Source organism: Notolepis coatsorum (genome assembly GCF_963971535.1).
Source record: "Notolepis coatsorum genome assembly, chromosome: 7".
Classification (NCBI taxonomy): Eukaryota; Metazoa; Chordata; class Actinopteri; order Aulopiformes; family Paralepididae; genus Notolepis; species Notolepis coatsorum.
This window is the reverse complement of record NC_140171.1, coordinates 150,522,909-150,547,680: the sequence shown is the minus strand read 5'-3', so window position 1 is coordinate 150,547,680 and position 24,772 is coordinate 150,522,909. Positions and strand designations below refer to the sequence as shown.

Genomic DNA, 24,772 nt, shown 5'->3' with positions numbered 1-24,772 from the left:
ACTGGTGTTGTTATTCATGTGCTGTTGTTACTGGTGTTGTTATTCATGTGCTGCTGTTACTGGTGTTGTTATTCATGTGGGTGTTGTTACTGGTGTTGTTATTCATGTGCTGCTGTTACTGGTGTTGTTATTCATGTGCTGCTGTTACTGGTGTTGTTATTCATGTGGGTGTTGTTACTGGTGTTGTTATTCATGTGCTGCTGTTACTGGTGTTGTTATTCATGTGCTGTTGTTACTGGTGTTGTTATTCATGTGGGTGTTGTTACTGGTGTTGTTATTCATGTGCTGTTGTTACTGGTGTTGTTATTCATGTGCTGTTGTTACTGGTGTTGTTATTCATGTGCTGTTGTTACTGGTGTTGTTATTCATGTGCTGCTGTTACTGGTGTTGTTATTCATGTGCTGCTGTTACTGGTGTTGTTATTCATGTGGGTGTTGTTACTGGTGTTGTTATTCATGTGCTGTTGTTACTGGTGTTGTTATTCATGTGCTGTTGTTACTGGTGTTGTTATTCATGTGGGTGTTGTTACTGGTGTTGTTATTCATGTGGGTGTTGTTACTGGTGTTGTTATTCATGTGCTGTTGTTACTGGTGTTGTTATTCATGTGCTGCTGTTACTGGTGTTGTTATTCATGTGCTGCTGTTACTGGTGTTGTTATTCATGTGGGTGTTGTTACTGGTGTTGTTACTGGTGTTGTTATTCATGTGCTGCTGTTACTGGTGTTGTTATTCATGTGGGTGTTGTTACTGGTGTTGTTATTCATGTGGGTGTTGTTACTGGTGTTGTTACTGGTGTTGTTATTCATGTGCTGCTGTTACTGGTGTTGTTATTCATGTGGGTGTTGTTACTGGTGTTGTTACTGGTGTTGTTATTCATGTGGGTGTTGTTACTGGTGTTGTTATTCATGTGGGTGTTGTTACTGGTGTTATTTATGAGGTTGTTATTACTGGTGTTATTATTGATGAGGTTGTTATTACTGGTGTTATTGATGAGGTTGTTATTACTGTTGTTATTGATGAGGTTGTTATTACTGTTGTTATTGATGAGGTTGTTATTACTGTTGTTATTGATGAGGTTGTTATTAGTTGTTATTGATGAGGTTGTTATTACTGGTGTTATTATTTATGAGGTTGTTATTACTGGTGTTATTGATGAGGTTGTTATTACTGTTGTTATTGATGAGGTTGTTATTACTGTTGTTATTGATGAGGTTGTTATTACTGGTGTTATTATTTATGAGGTTGTTATTACTGTTGTTATTGATGAGGTTGTTATTACTGGTGTTATTGATGAGGTTGTTATTACTGTTGTTATTTATGAGGTTGTTATTACTGGTGTTATTGATGAGGTTGTTGTTACTGGTGTTGTTATTGATGAGGTTGTTATTACTGTTGTTATTGATGAGGTTGTTATTACTGGTGTTATTGATGAGTGTAACTGAGGGGTACAATTCCCTGACTGTATTGAATAAGTATTGAATAAGTATGGCATCATTAAACCACTACTGCGTTATGTACATTACTACTGGCCATACAGTACACAGGTATATGTGATGAACACCCCCACAATAACACGGCTTCACAAGAAATACTGTGTAGAATAATATTTATTAGAAGAGCACCAAGATTATCTTACATTACTTATCAAGATTGAGAGTTGCGCTTGTAAGGCGAAGAATGTGCATGAATAGGTCAAGAGCGTAAGTCCATGAGCATATTACGCAGGAGATAATTAATACCACCTGTATCATAAGAATTATATATGGTACACTAGTAGGTCAGCTGGAGATACTAAGGGGGTTCCCTCCGGTTGTAAGCCAGCAGGGGGGAGGAATGTTCGAATGCAAAAGTCTGGATCAACGGGGAATCAATAAGCTCCAGCTACGGGAGGCGGTACATCGTCTCCCTTGATCGGCAGACGAAAGCAGCAGCTATAATCCAAGTATGCGCGACAGCATAGGTGAAAGCCAGCCAGCCTCTCCTAGAGACGGGCTCGAGTGATGCTCCTCACGGGTAAATCCCACACAGCAGCGGGGTAGACGGTTCTCTGCTCCAGCAGCCACAGTACCAAAGCAATAATCCAGCCGGAAAAGGCTCTGCATTCACCGGTGTAGATTCTCCGGTGCACGGTACTTCACATTTAACTAGGTCGAACTTGACGTTATTTCACTAAGCTCTGACACTTTTACTATCCTATTCGCACGCGGTTATAATTGCTCTATTTAGACGCAAGGTTGCTCACTTCACTTGGTCGTTGACTCGTGATGAAGGCTTCAACTTGTTGGGTTAACTCGTTTGAGGGTAACTTGACTTTAGGCTAAGTGCTGCTGTATCCACCTGCGCCGTATTTATACGTACGGTGAATAATCTAGTACCAGCCTTATTTCTGTCTCGTATTACTGCGCAAAACCGGGCATGTTCAGGCATGTCTTAGCGGTGACTTTGAACTAGACATTGGGGGTATGGCCGTGGCGCCTAGGGGATCGCTTCCAATAGGAGAACGAATATTATGGTCTGTCCTGTACCAGGTAAAGGGATATTCCGTGTATATGTACAAAGAATATACAAGGGATATCAAACGATATACAAATATTATACATGGGATCTCAGGCAATAAATATATATATTCGGTTTAATCTGACCCTTTGTAACAATGAGGTTGTTATTACTGGTGTTATTGATGAGGTTGTTGGGAGTATAGTCTTACCCTGGACAGACGTCTCATACTGCTGTTTGAGCGTCTCCATCTTCTGTTCGTGACTCACTTCCTGTTCCTTCCTCTCTGCTTCCTGTCGGCTCTTCAGCTCCTCCACCTGGTGAGAGAACAGTCAGACATCAGTTCACCTGACCCCCCTGCTTGACCCTGTGACCCCCCTGCTTGACCCAGTATATAATATTTTGGTATAATGCTAATGTAATGAGGTGGGTTGGGTTGGGTTGGATGGGTGTGTGGGGAGGGGGGGGATTATGTTTGATTATGTTATGTATATTGTTTCGTATGTTTATTGTTGGTTTTATTTTTAATTACGTTTGTATGTATTTATTGTTTTGTGTGGACCGCAGGAAGAGTAGCTGTTGCCATTTGTAACAGCTAATGGGGATCCAAATAAATCTGTTAAGCTGCAACGTCGCTCATATGGGATGTTTTTCGGACTTTTTGCAACCAGCACTTTGGCGACCCCTAGTGGCTCGGGTGTGCATATTTTGTAATACAATATATATATCGAATTGAAGGCTTATTTGTTGCCTGTCGATATTGACAAAATCCGCTCAGCGGTTCTCGAGTTACATGCCGGTATTTGAGGCTTGTGCAAAGTACACGGTATTGCGCAAAATACCACTCCCGACTCAGGCTGCAGTAGTTCCGTCAATCTAGATCCGATCTCAAAAATGATTGTGCATCGTTGTAGCCAATGAGTGTGGCTTTCCAATGATACCCCACATGGCGATCTACATAAACAATTTTAAAAAACACGAAAACAGGAAGAGCAAAACAGCCGAATGAATTGAAGTCTATGAGAAAACTGATTGTTTCTTTGTACACAGTTTACCAAAATCACTCCTAATCACTCATTTCTGAATGGATCTTTATGAAAGTTGGATGTACTACATAAGACTTCAGGCTATGGCTCCGCCTGGATTTGTAAGCCATACCACCTTCTGGGGAAATACTACCTCTGGACTACTAACTACTACAGAAAAACTTTAGTAACACGTTTTTTTACAACTCAAGTTCAGACCTATGTTACTCTATTACCTTAGCACTAAAAGTGAATTTTTTTTATTCTATAAGTATAAAATATGTTGTTTTGGTTTGCAAAAAAAGCATGCAGTCCTCAAAAAAAAAAACGAAAATGGCCAATTTTGAAGGTGCCTGTTAAGACCAGTTTATTTGTTTATTTTATTAGTCTACACCCATGGGTGAAACACTATTCTTCCTGGGGTCCGAAAACATAACTTACAACATTACAGTACATTACATTACAGTAATAAAAAGAACAATAAAAACATAAGAAACCCTTTAGTGGTTTAAGTACATTCTCAATATCAACTTGACCCAGTGACCTCCCTGCTTGACCCAGTGACCTCCCAGCTTGACCCAGTGACCTCCCTGCTTGACCCAGTGACCTCCCTGCTTGACCCAGTGACCTCCCTGCTTGACCCAGTGACCTCCCAGCTTGACCCAGTGACCTCCCTGCTTGACCCAGTGACCTCCCTGCTTGACCCAGTGACCTCCCTGCTTGACCCAGTGACCTCCCAGCTTGAATTTACCTGTGCTCAGCGGACTCTAAGCTACCTGTGCTCAGCGGACTCTAAGCTACCTGTGCTCAGCGGACTCTAAGCTACCTGTGCTCAGCAGACTCTAAGCTACCTGTGCTCAGCGGACTCTAAGCTACCTGTGCTCAGCGGACTCTAAGCTACCTGTGCTCAGCGGACTCTAAGCTACCTGTGCTCAGCGGACTCTAAACTACCTGAGCTCAGCCGACTCTAAGCTACCTGAGCTCAGCGGACTCTAAGCTACCTGTGCTCAGCAGACTCTAAGCTACCTGTGCTCAGCAGACTCTAAGCTACCTGTGCTCAGCCGACTCTAAGCTACCTGTGCTCAGCGGACTCTAAGCTACCTGTGCTCAGCAGACTCTAAGCTACCTGAGCTCAGCGGACTCTAAGGCCATGTCCAGACGAAAACAATTTTGATCTTTTTCGTTTTCATTTCGTTTTCATTTAAAAAAAGTTTTCCGTAAAAACAAGTGTGTGCCACAAATGTACTAAATAAATGTCTTTCCTGTTTTAGACATCGCTCTTTTATTTTGAAACCCCCCGACCGGAAGTGTTATCATGGTTTTCGCTAGCGGGATAACTTGTGTCGTCCGGTTCTGTGCTTTTGAGCGGACGCTAGTTTCCAAAGGAGAGGAGAGAGACACCGCGGCACAAATGCAACTACATGCAACCGATGATGAGGAGGAGGAAGAGCTGCTGATTTTACGCTAGCTGGCTGGCTACAATGAATTCTCACAAGCTGGCATCGTAAAATCTCCACACCAGCCATGGGAATACTACTAAATTAAGTTTCAAGTTTCTTTATTAGTTGTCATACAGAAATACAGAATACTTTTGTATGAAATGCTTCTTTCTGTTTTGCTCCTGAGAGTGTGCTAGATAAAATAAAGAGATAGTATAAAATAAGTATAATATAAGTATAAAATAGAAAGTGTAAACAAAACAAAAATGTTCAATATACATATATATACAATATATACAATGCAGAGTAGAGAAGGTAACTGAGTTACAACAATATACAGTACAGTGTAGAAATGGTGAGGTATAGCTTAGCTTGTGGTGCCACCTTGTGGTGGTGAGTTGCAATGAGGTATGAGATGATGTGCAAATCTCTTACCAATAAATATAAAGTGTGTTAAGTGTCTAAAGTGGGTAAAGTGGGTGCTACAGAGAGTTGTTTATTTAAAGTGAGTGTGTACGTGTGGATGTGTGTGCTGTGGGTGTATTTGATGGTTTGTTACATTACATAGTGTTATTGTTCATTGAGCATCCTGATGGCCTGGGGATAGAAGCTCCTTCTGAGTCTCTCTGTGCTTGCCATGAGACTCCGGTATCGCTTGCCGGACCGCAGCAGTTCAAAGAGGCAGTTGTTTGGGTGGCTGGAGTCTTTGATTATTCTCTTAGCCTTACCCATGCAGCGCTTGTTGTAAATGTCTTGGAGAGTGGGAAGCCCCCCTCCAATTGTGCGTTCGGCTGAACGGGCCACTCTCTGTAGTCTGCTACAGTCTAGTGCAGTGCTATTTCCAAACCAGGAGGTTATATTGCCAGTCAGGATGCTCTCTATTGTGCATGAGTAGAAGTTCTTAAGGATCTTCTGACTCACATTGAACTTCCTTAGGCGCCTAAGGAAGTAGAGGTGTTGCTGTGCCTTCTTGATAACACTGTCAATGTGTGTGGTCCATGTCAAGTCCTCGGATATGTGGACTCCTAGGTACTTAAAACTGTTCACTCTCTCAACCGGTGCCCCGTCGATGCTGAGGGGGCTGTAGTCCCTGACCTCCTAAAGTCCACAATCATCTCTTTTGTTTTGCTGGCGTTCAGGGAGAGGCTGTTCTCCTTTTTTTGGAGGCTTTTTAATCGTCAAGGTAAGAGGATTTGTCATGATCAACTGAAGGCGTATGCTATGGAACAGTCTGTGTGCTTGGCTACTTAGCTAGCTTATTTGGGTTTTCAGAAAAAGGCCTGCTATGTGACGCTAATCTCTAGCTAGTATCGTATATTTCATCACAGTAGCCTCCCGGTGTTTAATAAAAACGTCTAGCCAGGACATATCTGGACATATAAGACATATATGTATCATGTTTATTTTTTGTTGGCTGGGTTTGCATGCGGATTAAGGGAGAGGTGGGCTTTCATCCACACGGCCCAGCCAGGAAAAGACGTGTATAGGCTTGTAAAGACGGCAACGCAAGGGGGGCGTCTTCAGATGTGCCCACTCTGGGAGCCGTTCTCAGAAAATAGCGTATTCAGGCTCCCAGAACGATAAAATACTTTGACTGATATGATCGTTTTCGTATGGACATGGCCTATAAGAATATACAGAAATATACATTCTAAAATGACCATGGGACCTTCAACATCACCAGTCTCCCATCTCTGCAGTTTCATGCAGCAGTTTGCAACATCAGTGATGTCACCATAGCAAGTCATAAATCTTGTGACAACATCTTCTTTTATTTCCCTTTTCTTTTTACAAGCAGCCACATGGAATGTGTGAATGCACTGGTGTGTGTGTGTGTGTGTGTGTCCTCTCTCTCAGTGAAAGCCAACATGAGGGTTGTCAGATCAGAGCTCCTAAATCACAGTTTATGGGTCTTACTATGACATCACCAACCAACCATTCCTTTATTGGCCATGGCTAGAAAGTATACAACCTTTACCTCTAACCATAGACTAACCTTTAACCTTTAACCATAGTCTAACCTTTAACCATAGTCTAACCCAGGGGTCGGCAACCTGCGGCTCTTTAGCCAATCAGCTGCGGCTCCCTGGCCTACATTAACCATAGTCTAACGTTACATTAACCATAGTCTAACCTTACATTAACCATAGTCTAACCTGAGAGAGAGCAAGAGGGGGGTGGGGGGGTGATGGGAGAGGGGTGGGGGGGTGATGTGAGAGGGGTGGGGGGGTGATGTGTGAGAGGGGTGGGGGGGGTGATGTGTGAGAGGGGTGGGGGGGTGATGTGAGAGGGGTGGGGGGGTGATGTGTGAGAGGGGTGGGGGGGTGATGTGAGAGGGGTGGGGGGGTGATGTGTGAGAGGGGTGGGGGGGTGATGTGAGAGGGGTGGGGGGGTGATGTGTGAGAGGGGTGGGGGGGGTGATGTGAGAGGGGTGGGGGGGTGATGTGAGAGGGGGGTGATGTGAGAGGGGTGTGATGTGAGAGGGGTGGGGGGGGTGATGTGAGGGGGGTGGGGGGGGTGATGTGAGGGGGGTGGGGGGGTGATGTGAGGGGGGTGGGGGGGGTGATGTGAGGGGGGTGGGGGGGTGATGTGAGGGGGGTGGGGGGGGTGATGTGAGAGGGGTGGGGGGGGTGATGTGAGGGGGGTGGGGGGGTGATGTGAGGAGGGTGGGGGGGTGATGTGAGGGGGGTGGGGGGGTGATGTGAGGGGAGTGGGGGGTGATGTGGGGGTGGTGGGGGGGTGATGTGGGGGTGGGGGGGTGATGTGAGGGGGGTGGGGGGGTGATGTGGGGGTGGTGGGGGGGTGATGTGGGGTTGGGGGGGTGATGTGAGAGGGGTGGGGGGGTGATGTGAGGGGGGTGGGGGGTGATGTGGGGGTGGTGGGGGGGTGATGTGGGGGTGGTGGGGGGGTGATGTGGGGGTGGTTGGGGGGTGATGTGGGGGTGATGTGAGAGGGGTGGGGGGTGATGTGTGTTCTAACCTGTTGCTCCATCAAGGTCCCACATCTGTCCGCCTCCTCCTGATACGTCTGGTGCACCGCGTCCCACTGCGTCTGGTAGAAACTCCTCAACCTGCAGAACAACACATCCAGCAGCAGACATTACAACTAAAGATACTAGTTCTAACAACATCCAGTAAAGATACTAGTTCTAACAATATCCACTAAAGATACTACTTCTAACAATATCCACTAAAGATACTACTTCTAACAATATCCAGTAAAGATACTAGTTCTAACAACGTCCACTAAGCCAGTAAAGATACTAGTTCTAACAACATCCACTAAGCCAGTAAAGATGCTAGTTCTAACAACGTCCACTAAGCCAGTAAAGATGCTAGTTCTAACAACGTCCACTAAGCCAGTAAAGATGCTAGTTCTAACAACGTCCACTAAGCCAGTAAAGATACTAGTTCTAACAACGTCCACTAAGCCAGTAAAGATCCTAGTTCTAACAACGTCCACTAAGCCAGTAAAGATACTAGTTCTAACAACGTCCACTAAGCCAGTAAAGATGCTAGTTCTACCAACGTCCACTAAGCCAGTAAAGATACTAGTTCTACCAACGTCCACTAAGCCAGTAAAGATACTAGTTCTACCAACGTCCAGTAAGCCAGTAAAGATACTAGTTCTAACAACATCCACTAAGCCAGTAAAGATACTAGTTCTAACAACATCCACTAAGCCAGTAAAGATGCTAGTTCTAACAACGTCCACTAAGCCAGTAAAGATGCTAGTTCTAACAACGTCCACTAAGCCAGTAAAGATGCTAGTTCTACCAACGTCCAGTAAGCCAGTAAAGATACTAGTTCTAACAACATCCACTAAGCCAGTAAAGATACTAGTTCTACCAACGTCCAGTAAGCCAGTAAAGATACTAGTTCTAACAACGTCCACTAAGCCAGTAAAGATACTAGTTCTAACAACGTCCACTAAGCCAGTAAAGATGCTAGTTCTACCAACGTCCAGTAAGCCAGTAAAGATCCTAGTTCTACCAACGTCCAGTAAGCCAGTAAGACGCGGTACCTGTCCTCCAGCTGGCCCAGCTCCTCCCGGTGCGTCTCCCCCAGCCTCCTCACGGCCTCCTCCAGGGAGGTGCGGACCTCCTCCTTCTCCTCCTGCAGACGCTGACAGCACTGGCTCGAGGACACTGGAGGAGGAGGAAAGAGAAACTCGTCATTTCACTGTAGAACCCGATGTATAGATGTACTAGATACTATACTTTTTTACTAATTAATCTCACCATTTTCTGTAATTAATCTAGATTAAAAATCGCATTTTTCTACTTAAGACCGAAGCTTGTAACAGATATTTGCTTTGAGTAAAATCATGGAATTAATGTAGAATCAACACAAAGAAAGTATATTTAGATTCAAAGACTGTTTTAATAGCTTTCTTTGAATACAGTGTCTCTCCTGTGAAATACAAATGTTCAACAAAACCATCAACATTCACTCAGCTTTATTAAAGTCCTCTTTCTTATATCCGCGGCGCTAACAAATAAAAACAACCCAGGCCTATGTTAAAGTGCAGATTGGCTTAGAGGACGATAATGTCTTGTATGAACTACCAGTAATATAAATCATATTAACAACAAAAATGTGTTCCATCTTCATGTCAGATGATTTTCAAAAAGGTGCATGAGTCGATGCAAAAAAAGAACAAGCAAAGATACTGCTGAAAGTTCACAACGTTGAAAATTTTTCACTCCATAGATTAATCTAGATTAATTTATTTTAACGCTTTAAATAATTAAAATTATTCTCCAAAATTAAAGCATTAACTTTGACAACGTTTTTCACAGTAGAACCTGGCGATTAGATAGGTATTCCACACTGGTGTGTAGATAGGTATTCCACGCTGGTGTATAGATAGGTACATACTAGGGCTGTCCCCGACTAAGGATTTGGATGGTCGACTAGGATTGGCCAAAATTTGCCGCTAGTCGACTATTGGTTGACATAATTTTTTTATTTTTTTTTCATCATTCCATTTGGGCTGTGGGGGCGCTTAATGTCTGAAGGAGTTGACTGAAGGCTTCTTGTCCTCTGCGAAAGCATGCAATTGCTCCACTGATGGATACATCTTGATATTTGTCTAGTCTAGTGTGTTCATTAGATGGGTGAAATCCTCTTTCAGTGCCTCTGTGCCTGTTTTCTTGGGCAGTTAGCCTCTGGTATGCGTGCCATTAGCGTTAGCCACGCTTCTAGGCCTCTTTTCTTTTGGAAAGAATGATACAAAATAAAATAAAATAAAAAATATATTAATATTTTTTTTATTATATTCGACTAAGAGGTTGGCCAGTCGACTACGGCTCCTTTCGACCGATTAGTCGACTAATCGATTAATAGGGGTCAGCCCTAGTACATACACACAGACCCTGTATTGGGACACCGTGTTCAGTCTTGGGACCCCGACCTTGCAGTCCATCACATGTTTGTGTTGAGCTCTGAACTCAGGCTCAGACCCGTTTGTAAAAGCAGGATGTAAAGCTCACTTAATAACCACATGAATATATACAAAGTCGTCTTGTCAAACTGAGTCTCCACTGAAACGTGTTCCGTGTCTCTGTTCTCCGGCGCCGGGGATTTGAAATAAAGTGCAGACGTTCAGCTTTAACCCTTTCACTGCGACAATACGGAAGGTTAACCCTTTCACCTCCACACGACAGAATGTTAACCCTTTCACTGCCACACTACAGAAGGTTAACCCTTTCACTACCACACTACAGAAGGTTAACCTTTCACTACCACACTACAGAAGGTTAACCCTTTCACTACCACACTACATAAGGTTAACCCTTTCACACTACCACACTACAGAAGGTTAACCCTTTCACTACCACACTACAGAAGGTTAACCCTTTCACTACCACACTACAGAAGGTTAACCCTGTCACTACCACACTACAGAAGGTTAACCCTTTCACTACCACACTACAGAAGGTTAACCTTTCACTACCACACTACAGAAGGTTAACCCTTTCACTACCACACTACAGAAGGCTAACCCTTTCACTACCACACTACAGAAGGTTAACCTTTCACTACCACACTACAGAAGGTTAACCTTTCACTACCACACTACAGAAGGTTAACCCTTTCACTACCACACTACAGAAGGTTAACCCTTTCACTACCACACTACAGAAGGTTAACCCTTTCACTACCACACTACAGAAGGTTAACCGTCTGTAGTGTGCTAGTAAAGGGTTAACCTTCTGTAGTGTGGTAGTGAAAGGTTAACCTTTGACTAAATGACTATTTGTGGCGTCATGTACTCTGGGAATATAGGTGATTCTGAATAACAAACACATAAAACACAACAGCTGTTATTCAGACTGTTAGTCCTTCAGACAGACCCACCAGTATTAGCCTACCCAACTGTCACCATGACGATGACATCATGTGGGCAACAGCTGTGACCAACTTAGACACATGTCTTTATCGTGAACCGGATAAAACGGACTTACTGTTACTAAATTACTTACAAAACCTGTGTGTGTGTGTGTGTGTGTGTGTGTGTGTGTGCGCATGTGTGGTGTCTGACAGGTGTGTAATTATGACATAATTTCACTAGTGACCCCACAACACACACACACACACACACACACACACACACACACACACACACACACACACACACACACACACACACACACACACACACACACACACACACACACACACACACACACACACACACACACACACACACACACACACACACACACACACACACACACACACACACGCTAACATGGGGTCTTGTGCTGCTAAGAGGAAAGAGAGTGAAACAAATGGGATCCAAACCCAGGCTATCTATCACTGTCAGAGTTAATTTGACATATGTTACAACAAACCAAACCTATTGGAAGGGGTCAAAGGTCAAACAATTCCCAGTCAGTCCCCCCCCCAGGGAGGAGTTCAGTTTGCAATGCCAGTACACAACCTGTAATTAAAATGACAATGCAATTACAACACAGACTATTACCTGCTCAATAGGTATTACTCATTACTTCAGAGACTTAAACAATGTGGCTTTACCAGTTGCTGCGCTCTGTGTGTGTGCGTGTGTGTGTGTGTGTGTGTGTGTGCGTGTGGTGAGAATGAGGATATATATATATTGCTGACATTCCTGTGAGTGAAATGAGCTTAAAGGTCAAAACACACAGCAGTCACTGTCACCCCCAGAGACAGATGGGAGAGAAAGTAGGAGAACGAGAGACAGAGAGAGAGTGAGATACAGAGAGAGAGAGACAGAGAGTGAGAGACAGAGACAGAGTGAGAGTGAGAGACAGTGAGAGTGAGAGTGAGAGTGAGAGTGAGAGTGTGAGAGAGAGAGAGAGAGAGAGAGAGAGAGAGAGAGAGAGAGAGAGAGAGAGAGAGAGAGAGAGAGAGAGAGAGAGAGAGAGAGAGAGAGAGACAGAGAGAGACAGAGGTAGTGAGATAAAGAGAGAGACCTGCTAGAGCATTACTGTCAGACCTGGGCTCTGGCAGTAAACTCCAAAAAGACCAAAATAATGATATTCCAAAAAAGATCCAGATCTCAGGACGTCCTACCAAAGTTCTCAATTGGTACAAAACATGTAGAGTACTGCACACATTACACCTATTTAGGCCTAAAACTCAGTTCAACTGGACATTTTAAGGAAGCAGTCAATGAGCTGAGAGGGAAAGCACGCCGGGCTTTCTATGCCATAAAAAGAAATATACAAACAGAAATACCAATTCGAATCTGGTTAAAATTAATTGAATGTGTTATTGAACCAATTGCACTCTATGGCAGTGAGGTGTGGGGTCCAAAACAAGACTTACAAAACAAGACTTTACCCAATGGGACAAACACCCCATTGAGACCCTGCATGCAGAGTTCTGTAAGATTCTCCTACATGTCCAGAGGAAAACTACAAACAATGCATGCAGGGCAGAATTAGGCCGTTACCCACTAATACTAAAAATTAGGGATGCTCGATATTGGCTTTTTTACCGATACCGATATTGTCCAACTCTTAATTTCCGATACCGATATCAACCGATACCGATATATGCAGGATATATTATATTTTTTAGGATATTTTTTTTATAATTTCAGGTAATTAACATTACATATCTCTTGTTGTGGAATTAACACAACATTATGCATACTTTTGACAATAAATAAAATCAGAATTTGTTCTTACTTGCTTGCCTGGGTAAATAAAGGTTATAGAAATGTAAAAAAAAAAAGAAAAGGAAAAATAAAAAGGATTTTTAATTTCCCCCCCCCCCGATATCACATTTTAATGCAGATATCGGCCGATAATATCGGACATCCCTACTAAAAATACAAAAAAGAGCAATTAACTATTGGACACACCTAAAACAAAGTGACCCCCTCTCGTACCATTATCAAGCCCTGCAATGCCTAGAGCTGAGGAGCATCAGGAACCCCCTTACCCAGCTGGTTGAAAAGGGGAGGCAGGGGAGCTCCAGTAGCTCACCACGTACCGCGAGTGCTATTTCAGCGCCGTGGACAACCGTGCTCGTCACGGATCTGGGGCTGAGCGCGTTCGAATCCCGGACGGCAGCCGTGCCTTTCCCAGAGTGTCTTCCCCTCCATCTGAACCCTTTCAGCCTGCTTCTGTCGGTCGAACTTGACCAAGTATGAATGCGATGAAAAAGCGATAAACGCTAAAAGAACCAGCTGACTGGTCAAAGTTTTAAAAAAGAAAAGGGGAGGCACAGGAAAACCTGGCTTCCTGCAGAGCAAAGGCTGTGCTGTCATTGCATCCTCAGAGCCTGAAACTGAGTTGCACTTCCTCACCAAATGTGAAAAATATAAATATATTAGAGAAACGCATTTAATTTTTTTTTTTTATTATTAATAACAAAATGTTTTCTTGCACTACCAGATACAGAAAAACTACCAGTCCTACTAGGGGAGGACTCAACAAGCTGTGAGCTAGCAGCAGCCTATGTTGCTGCCTGCCATAGACTGAGGGACAGTGAGTGACAGTCACCTGACATGTTTATGCCGTAATATTTTATGTTTTATTTTATGATGATAATTTTTGTATGTACTATGACATTAATATCTGTTTTGTAATCCATGTTTATGTTATTAATCATTTGCTTTGGCAACATGTACAAGTTGCGTCATGCCAATAAAGCCATTTGAATTTAATTGAAATTGACAGAGAGAGAGAGAGAGAGAGAGAGAGAGAGAGAGAGAGAGAGAGAGAGAGAGAGAGAGAGAGAGAGAGAGAGAGAGAGAGAGAGAGAGAGAGAGAGAGAGACAGAGAGACAGAGAGATAGAGACAGACAAAAAGGACAACAACAAATAATCGTGATCTAGTGGTTCCTGCTTCAGTTGGTCCTTAGTTACCACGGCAACCACTCACTGCTGATTCCCAGCCTTTTGGCAGAGATCGTGATTCATTTAAAACATCTTCAAAATTCATATATAATGTTACTCAACATAAAATAACATTACGTCTAATTATTGTCTCTGAATACCGTATTGTCCAGGATATAAAGACGACCCTGATTGTAAGACACATTTATGGAGAAATACTTTTTTGAAGACCAAATCTTGTTTTTATAAAGAAAATAATTGTATTTGAAAATAATGATAATAAATTGTTTTAATCAATGTAGGCAACGTGCCAGAGGGCCAAGATGAGACCTCCTCACAGAGAGAGAGAGAGAGAGAGACCTCCTCACAGAGAGAGAGAGAGAGAGAGAGACCTCCTCACAGAGAGAGAGAGAGAGAGAGAGAGAGAGACCTCCTCACAGAGAGAGAGAGAGACCTCCTCACAGAGAGAGAGAGAGAGAGACCTCTTCACAGAGAGAGAGACCTCCTCACAGAGAGAGAGAGAGAGAGAGAGAGAGAGAGACCTCCTCACATAGAGAGAGAGAGACCTCCTCACAGAGAGAGAGACCTCCTCACAGAGAGAGAGAGAGAGACCTCCTTACAGAGAGAGAGACCTCCTCACAGAGAGAGAGAGACCTCCTCACAGAGAGAGAGAGAGAGAGACCTCCTCACAGAGAGAGAGAGAGACCTCCTCACAGAGAGAGAGAGAGACCTCCTCACAGAGAGAGAGAGAGAGACCTCCTTACAGAGAGAGAGAGACCTCCTCACAGAGAGAGAGAGAGACCTCCTCACAGAGAGAGAGACCTCCTCACAGAGAGAGAGAGAGACCTCCTCACAGAGAGAGAGAGAGACCTCCTCACAGAGAGAGAGAGAGACCTCCTCACAGAGAGAGAGAGAGAGAGAGAGACCTCCTCACAGAGAGAGAGAGAGAGAGAGAGAGAGAGAGAGAGAGAGAGAGAGAGAGAGAGAGAGAGAGAGAGACCTCCTTTCAGTTTGACAGGCGGCTCGTCTTATAAAACCCTGTCTATCCGGGACGACACGGTACATTTATTTTGTAGCAAGTAGTTTCATTGTTGCCGCTTTCTTTAGCGCTGCAGATGACCCAGAACTCCTACAGCTCCGTCTTCTCCCGATAATAATAATAATAATGAATTGAATTTGTGGTGCACTTTTCGTTCACTAGGATCCCAAAGTGCTACAGGGTTAAAACAGTTAAATTTTTTAAATAATTATTAATAATAAATAATAAAATACAGAATAAAAAAAAATAGAACAGTTAAAAAACAGAACATTAAAGACAACAGCACAATAAAAAAAAAGCAAAAAAAGAAAAAAAAAAAAGCTAGCAATCAAACCTTTTGAAACAGATTTTCAGGCCTGCTTTAAAAGAGTCCAGTCTCTCTTGATACAGTCTCTCTCTTGATACAGACCGTCTCTGACGCCTTGTGCTTTTAGAAGGACCGTGTAGTAGTGTGATAGTAAAGGGTTAACCTTCTGTAGTGTGGCAGTGAAAGGGTTAACCTGCTGTCGTGTGGGAGTGAAAGGGTTAACCTTCTGTGTCTTGTCGCAGTGAAAGGGTTAACCGTTTGGTAGTGTGATAGTAAAGGGTTAACCTTCTGTAGTGTGGCAGTGAAAGGGTTAACCTGCTGTCGTGTGGCAGTGAAATGGTTAACCTTCTGTCGTGTGGCAGTGAAAGGGTTAACCTGCTGTCGCGTGGCAGTGAAAGGGTTAATCGTTTGGTAGTGCGGCAGTGAAAGGGTTAAGAGACATGGGCTTCAGAGAGACGCCCTTGTTCAACACGCTTGCCTGCATATTTTGCGTGCACCTGGAGGATTCAATCACGTGCACACGCCACGTGCAAAGCGCTGATGTCTATTATTATCTATTCTATTTTATTCTATTATTATTTGTATATATTCTTTTTTGCACAATCAAGGCAGGCATGGCCACCTTCATTTCACCACATGTCTCGTGTATGTATGTGAACTAATAAATCTCTTGAAATCTTGAAATCTTAATGTCTGAGGACACACAGCTAGCTAACCCTAACCTGCGGGCAGCCCCAGTCATACGGAGCACAGGAGCATAGGAGCATAGGAGCAAGTAGACCCAAGGCTGTAGACAGCGCTGGTGGAAGAGTGTGTGCATTTGTGTGTGTGCATGTGGTCGGGGGAATGTGCCATATGTTGGGAGTATCAGGTTGTGTGTGTGTGTGTGTGTGCGTGTGCATTAGACAGACGTGTGTGTGTGTGTGAGATGTCTGGGCATGCAGGGTGGGAGAGGTCTGAGAGTGTGTATATATGGAACAGAAAGAGTGGAATTGACAGCAGACGTGTGTCCACTTTATATGGGTAGTACATGTGGGTCTTTATTTGTGTGTGCATGCGTTTGTGTGCACGCAATGCAAGTGGACGCCTTCATTGTCTGCGTGCGTTTGACGGTGTTAAGTCTGTGTGTGTTTGACAGTCATCCTTAAAGGATAGTGTCAGGTGTTTGTTGTTTAAATGATAGTACATGTGTTTGTTCTTTAAAGGATAGTACAGGTGTTTGTTTTTTAAATGATAGTACAGGTGTTTGTTCTTTAAAGGATAGTACAGGTGTTTGTTCTTTAAAGGATAGTACAGGTGTTTGTTCTTTAAAGGGATAGTGCAGGTGTTTGTTATTTAAAGGGATAGTACATGTGTTTGTTGTTTAAATGATAGTACAGGTGTTTGTTGTTTAAATGATAGTACAAGTGTTTGTTGTTTAAAGGATAGTACAGGTGTTTGTTGTTTAAATGATAGTACAGGTGTTTGTTCTTTAAATGATAGTACAGGTGTTTGTTGTTTAAATTATAGTACAGGTGTTTGTTGTTTAAAGGATAGTACAGGGCCCCGTTCCCCGTACCTGGATAACTGAGTTAGCCGGATAACTTTCGGTCAAGTCTGACTTAAGCCGGACTTTCCCATTCCCCAAAGCTGGATTGTCTAAATCACCATGACAACAGATCAAAAAGTTTGAGCCTGGTCGAGAGCAGGGTTTAAGTTCAAGTTAGCCGGATGAACCATAGCCACGCCCCCGCAAAGAAGTGACAGCCCGTTTCCTGAAATTATTCCCACAGTCTACGATCTGCATTATACCATTCTGAATTACGTTTTTGTGCTCCATTCTTCCAGAGGGGGCTTTTGAAATGTAAAATAGACCCAAAATTCTGATACTAAATTCACTTTGTCCTAAATAATGCACGTTATATTATACCGTGGCGCTCGCTCGGTGCGATGTACACATTATGTGGTTATTTTAACAACGCGCAGCATTGCAAATGTGAATCCCGCGGGGATATCCTTAATGATTGAAACCTATCGCTCGTTTGGCTCTGATTCCTTTCATATTCTCCGCTGTGGATGAGGAGCGAGGAAGGAGAGGAGCGCCTGGATTTTGTTTCATTCAAGCATAAAATTGAAGTGTCTATGCGTGGATTGTGGATTTTGTGTGATATTGTAACTGGGATTAAAATGTCTGATGAGATGCGCTGTTTGACGGATTTGAGAAATTGAATGAGCTGTTGACGTCACATTAATGAATGAGAATAAAGAGATAAAACTTCATTCAAAATAAAGAATATTCTAAACACGGGTCTCTCGTTCATTAATGTATAAACAATGAATTTATCCCATCTGGCACAGTGGCGCAGCGGTAGTGCTCAATCCTGGCAACCGGGCGACCGGTGTTCGAAACCCCGTGTTTCCAATATAATTTTTTGGAATATAATATTAATGATTATACGCAGAAGTAGCCTAGTTTTAAGTTAAAATATTATAAATCTACATGCATTGAGGATGTCATTCTTTATATAGCTCTCAACGTGCACCAAATTGAATTATTCCTACATTGCAAAAAGAAGGAAAAGACTAGGAGAAGTGGGATTCGAACCCGGGCCGCCTGTGTGAAAGTCAAAAGCAGACACCGTTACACCACAGTATAGATAAGTAAAAGATCCACCATACATCAATCAATGGGTAAGAGAGCCGTGTCCTTATTCCGTATAACAGTTTAACTAATTATTTTCGCTAGCAAGATCTCATTTGATTATCCATTCCATAAACCTACTGCCAGCAGGCAAGTTTAAATAAATATAATCTGATTGATTGGGGTAATGAGGGACTTAAAATTAGCCTATAGATAACGCATTTAACTTGTCGGCGAGGCGATTGAGCCGTAATGCAATCTGTTAATAAAGTTTTAAATCAATTAATCAATCAATGCCGTTAAAAAATCAGGATCTCTGCTATCGATACGTGATGGCTTTTCAACTGAAGCGGCCGCGCGCACTTATCCTGGGTCTCAAGTCTGGTTCTAGTTAACGAGACTGAATCCACCTTCGAGGAACATGAAAATCCCGGCTTCAAACATCGGGTTAACTGAAGCTGGATAATGGGACCCTTGATCGACTTAGTTGAACCAGGTACGGGGAATAGGGCCCAGGTGTTTGTTGTTTAAAGGATAGTACAGGTGTTTGTTGTTTAAATGATAGTACAGGTGTTTGTTCTTTAAAGAATAGTACAGGTGTTTGTTGTTTAAAGGATAGTACAGGTGTTTGTTGTTTAAAGGATAGTACAGGTGTTTGGTCTTTAAAGGATAGTACAGGTGTTTGTTCTTTAAATGATAGTACAGGTGTTTGTTGTTTAAAGGATAGTACAGGTGTTTGTTGTTTAAAGGATAGTACAGGTGTTTGTTGTTTAAAGGATAGTACAGGTGTTTGTTGTTTAAATGATAGTACCAGGTGTTTGTACATTAAAGATACAAACATTATATACTGTATGTTTGTATCCACGACTGTGATTCCACAGTAAATATCTACAGCGATAGCGCCTCTCAGTTCATATCTTCCTCGGAGATGGTTGCTAGGATTACACCGTGAAGGGCTACATTGTCAACATTCCAGAGAGGAAAGTCCTGTGATTTTTCCAGCTCAACGTGTTGAGTCACTCCTGAGGTTTTGAAAACCACTCGTCTAAAAGAATTTCCAAATAAGATAAGCGGAGATTTACCATCGCTGGAGGGGGGGATCATGTTGTTGACAAGAAGCACAGCGAAGGTCCCGAGAGAATGTGCAGAGATCAAGAAGAAAGAAAGAAAGAAAGAAAGAAAGAAAGAAAGAAAGAAAGAAAGAAAGAAAGAAAGAAAGAAAGAAAGAAAGAAAGAAAGAAAGAAAGAAAGAAAGAAAGAAAGAAAGAAAGAAAGAAAGAAAGAAAGAAACTAATGACAGAAACACAAGCTTAGGCACAGGACTTCTAGTTATATAACCACATATGTCAATGTCATAGACTCAACATGATGATGATGATGATGAATCGTTTATTTTCGGTCTTTGTTTACTGATCAATCAAAAGAAAAAGAAAAAAAAGATAAATCACAAATGTACATATTCAAAGTAAGCTCACACACAAAATCCAAACTCAATGACTGAAAAAAGGAATAGATTGAAGCACATGCTTATTTTTGCCTATCCTTTACAATTCTTAAAAACTAAATATATTTTAAAGGCCAACCTTCACGTTGTATTTTTGTTCAATAAACAATGTGGACTAGGCCAACGGTGACTTTCATGAAGAAGGGAAAAAAAAGTATTGAAATTGACCCAGTTTTAGCGTTTTTATCAAACATTTTGTCTGCCCAACACAATCACCACGCACGTGGATATTTTAATCAATGGTTCATAACGTGCGTGTGTAATCGAAATCATCTCGTCACAACAGGTGCAGGGCACCAGGGGGCTCACCAGGGGGCGCTGAGAGTCACACACAGCTAGTGGCAGGCAGAGAGCCTTGCTACCATAGATATATGCTTGCTACTACTAGCCGAATGAAAATGTATCTGTTTCACCTAACACTATTGCTCCGTGATTATAGCCATCCATCTATAAAGCTAACCACTATTTGTAAAAGCCACAACCACGTTACCATATTTGTAATAGTGTAAATCATTGTGTCGTTGTACACATATTGTGTTTATAACGTTAGTAGCTAACATAGCTTAGCTTGGTAGCTATTGTGCTAACAACATATCCCGACATCCGGCTCGCTGGCCGGCATGAACGGCCGACCCAAAATGGTTCTCTCCTCTCTGTGCACCCCGTCCCCGCGGGTGCCCTGCCGGGGGGCCCGTGGACGCAGCGGCGGCGGCCGTGGGGTGCTCGAGCCCGTAAAGGCTAGTGGTACACGATAGCTATGGGCTAACTAGCGCTGCGGGCTCGGGCGCCCTGCGGCCGCCGCTGTTGTCGCGTCCACGGGCTCCTCCGCGGGACACCCGCGGGGACGGGGGCACACAAAGAGGAGAGAACCACCCGCAGGGACGGCGGGCTATAGGCTAACGTCAGTGTAGTGGTCCCGACTGTAGCAGGGACGGCGGAGCTATAGGCTAACTGTGATGCACCGAGTGGGCCACCATTGATCTAGTACTATGACCCGGACGGACATAAGGCATACGTTTCCTGAAGTGACGTCACGGCAGTGCTAGCGTCTGATAAGCTTTTAGATTCGGCTCATTAATATGCACCTGTAGTGACGTCGGCGTTTGATAAGCTTTTTTGATTCGCGCGTGCATGTTATTCGTGCGTGGACCTTTTTAACTCTTTCGGATTGGCATTTCCGGTGTCAAATGGAAAAAAATAAATAATGAAATTATATACCAATGATGTAAACTACCCATAATTGATCAGTAGGGTTTAACCTGGATGTTGGGCTTTAATATAAGAAAGAAAAACTTAAAATATTTTAGATTTTTTTTTGATGTTTTACTCAAAACTTACTCCTGAATTATTTTATCCTTGTTTAGGGCCTTTTAAATCTCCCCTGAGAAGTACACAACTTCAACCCGTCACTAAGGCTATTCCACAACATATCACAGACCACATACTGTATCTATAAGATCCAACAGATATCGACAGACCACATATCTATAATATTCACAGACCACATATCTATAATATCCACAGACCACATATCTATAAGAGCCAACACATATCTACAGACCACATATCTATAAGAGCCAACACATATCTACAGACCACATATCTATAAGAGTCAACACATATCTACTAGGGGTGGGACGATACATCGATCCAGATCGATACATCGATGTAATTATCAACAATCGAATCGGATCGATGCGATGTAATAAGATCGATTCATATCGATACTCTTATTTTGAAAATCCTGTGGCGAGTCTCATATCCGCCCAAGAACAACAGCAGTAGCTCCGTGTGTGTAGATGTTACAGCATAGCATTCTCCCTTTCTGTGTGTGTGTGTGTGCGCGCGTCTTTGGAAAGACCAGATGAGGTCAGAGGAGTTTGATGTTTAAATGTTATTTAAACATAAACAATATAATACATAATAAATGTAGGCCTATACATGATCATGCAACATCAACAAATTGTTGTAGGAACGGTTTGGGAGAGGGAGGTTGTGAGTTTTGAGTTCCAAAAAATGTAGCTTAAAGTTTAAAGCTCAATATATAAAAACGTGGCACTTTACAGTGAACAGGAGGTCTATTTGTATTAAAAACAATAGATTGATTTTCCTTTAAATGTCTGGAAGAGCTCAAAAATACAAATGTCAAATGATATTTTCATTACCTTTTTTTTGTTGATCTAAATGTTACTGATTGTGTTAAATGGGCATATGATATCATCTCATATCGATCGCAGGCACCTGAATCTAATCGTATCGTATTGTATCGTGAGAGACTTTGTGATATCGGCAAATATCGTATCGTTGTCCAAAGAATCTATATCGTATCGTATCATGATGAAACTGGTGATTCCCACCCCTAATATCTACAGACTATAGTTATGTAGACAATGTGACCCTAACGCAACCCTTATCCGGTATGTTATTTCCAAGGCCTAAGCCAGTTCAATCTATATTTATGATCATGAGCTACCCTGCTCCCAAAGGGAGAAGTAAGACTCAAACTTGTGACGTCATCACTCAGGTATAAAGTCTGGAGCTTCTCCATTGACAGTGGATGGGAGACTGATTTTGTGGACCCACAGAATGCTTGTTTGAGACCCTCTATACCCAAAAAAGCATTATTCTTCTTTTTTTTATCCACTTTTTCTCCTTTTTCTGTTTTTCTCCCATCCCAATTTAGTCGTGCCAATTCCCCCCTCCCCTGTCTTGATCGTTGCTTGCATGTGCCCCCCACTGGTCGTCGTAGGGAGGGTTGATCGATACTATCGCATGTCCCCTCCGATACATGCGGAGTCAGCCAGCCACTTCTTTTCACCTGCCAGCGCGGACTCTCACTGGCGAGGTGTAACGTGTGGGAGGCTCACACTGTTTACAATGACCAGATTACCACCCATCGACTCCCCTCCCGCTGACTCTGCCAATTGAGTCAGTATGACGACCGGCCCAAGCCGGAGGCAACGCCGACAGCCGGATTCGATACCGGTGTCTCATGCGTTGGTGACGAGCGATTAGACCGCTGCGCCACCCAGCCGCCCCAAAGAAGCATTATTCTATGGTGTTGTCCTCAGTTCTGACCCCCTGCCGTCTGGAACATCTCTCCCAACACACTGCAGCAGCTTCCTTCAGACTTAGACCTGAGGACATCAACGTTTTAGGAGAGGTGACCATTTTAGACCATATTAATAATATATAAGAATTCTTAAATTTGACCTTGTTTCCATTTAAAAACACCTACAGTATGTGTAGTATATTAAAGGGGGATAAACGAATAGACTATAAAACGATTTTCTCACCTCACCTCAAATCGTTTGGATGACAGGTGCAAAGGTTTTTTTCAATACATGAAAGAAAATATGATTTGAGAGATATTTGTAAATTTACTGTTCAAAAAGCTAAGAAAGGGATTAAAATGAGGTGTATTTCTATTATTGGGGTTAACTTGTGGAACAATGCTGATATACAGTTAAGAATGAGTAATTCGCTTTTGGTTTTGTACTACTACTGTACTACCACTACTACTACTACTACTACTACTACTACTACTACTACTACTACTACTACTACTACCACCAAATACATCTTATTGTTGTCCAGCTTGTGCTGCTTTGGCCACGAACGCTTGGAAAAGCTCTTTAACCCTTTCACTACCACACTACAGAAGGTTAACCCTTTAACTACCACACTACAGAAGGTTAACCCTTTCACTACCACACTACAGAAGGTTAACCTTTCACTACCACACTACAGAAGGTTAACCCTTTCACTACCACACTACAGAAGGTTAACCTTGCACTACCACACTACAGAAGGTTAACCCTTTCACTACCACACTACAGAAGGTTAACCCTTTCACTACCACACTACAGAAGGTTAACCCTTTCACTACCACACTACAGAAGGTTAACCTTTCACTACCACACTACAGAAGGTTAACCCTTTCACTACCACACTACAGAAGGTTAACCTTTCACTACAGAAGGTTAACCTTTCACTACCACACTACAGAAGGTTAACCCTTTCACTACCACACTATAGAATGTTAACCCTTTCACTACCACACTACAGAAGGTTAACACTTTCACTACCACACTACAGAAGGTTAACCCTTTCACTACCACACTACAGAAGGCTAACCTTTCACTACAGAAGGTTAACCTTTCACTACCACACTACAGAAGGTTAACCCTTTGGTAGTGTGGCAGTGAAAGGGTAAATGGAAAGAGAAATGAATGGACAGTTGAATTAAAGAGGTCTGTCTCCCGGCTCAGTCTCACACCACCGCGCGGTTTCCAGTTCACTCGGCTGCTAGCAAACATGACCGGAGAGAGAAGACCGTCTCGGCCTCCCTCTCCTCCCTCGTCGAGAGAGAAGAACACATTCCTGAGACGGCGTCGTGTGAAGCTTGGGATATTTTCCCTTCAGCACTTAGTGCCAAGCGCTAGAACTTTATAAAAAAAAAAAATCACCATAAAAACTGTCGCCTAGCAACAGCAGCCACGACCAGTACCTCCCGCCCAATGGTCTGTTTAGCACTGCTAGCTTAAAGTAGAGGGTGGACTGGACCCCGGGCCTGAAGTACGTGATCACTGTGACCTGCTGCACACCTGCTTCTTCCCACAACTCCTTTAGGTTCATGGCTCTTACAGAAACTGGTAACACACAGGCTAGCCTTCCCACACACACACACACTCACGCGTCCTATTTTTCTACAACGGAGTTCGGCGATTTGCGAATCCGATTGGCCACTGACGTTTCTGGTCATGTGACATGTTTGCCCAATAGCGTGACGAGCTGTGTCTTTGCCCATTTCCGCGTCGAACAGCCTGCAAAGCACCTGGCGTTCTATCGCCACAAACTCTAACCTTAACCAACTTCGAAAGAGTGCCTAAGCTTAACCAGTGTAGAAACTTGCAGTCCCACGATTGGGCGTACATGTCACATGACCAGAAATGACACTGGCCAATCAGATTCGCAAATCGCCGAACTCCGTTGTAGAAAAATAACAGG

General features: G+C 43.0%; 1 protein-coding gene across 1 annotated transcript in view; it reads right to left on the bottom strand.

Moving 5' to 3' along the window:
• The window catches only part of LOC311231808 (microtubule-associated tumor suppressor 1 homolog A-like), a gene marked incomplete at its 5' end in the record, with an annotated part of 109,323 nt that overhangs the window by 12,759 nt on the left and 71,792 nt on the right, over positions 1 to 24,772 (bottom strand). Inside the window, 3 exons of the mRNA XM_084318432.1 lie at positions 2,707 to 2,812; positions 7,939 to 8,029; positions 8,983 to 9,106. Of these exons, the coding sequence (XP_084174558.1) occupies positions 2,707 to 2,812; positions 7,939 to 8,029; positions 8,983 to 9,106 (321 nt within the window). The remainder of the gene's footprint in view (positions 1 to 2,706; positions 2,813 to 7,938; positions 8,030 to 8,982; positions 9,107 to 24,772) is intronic.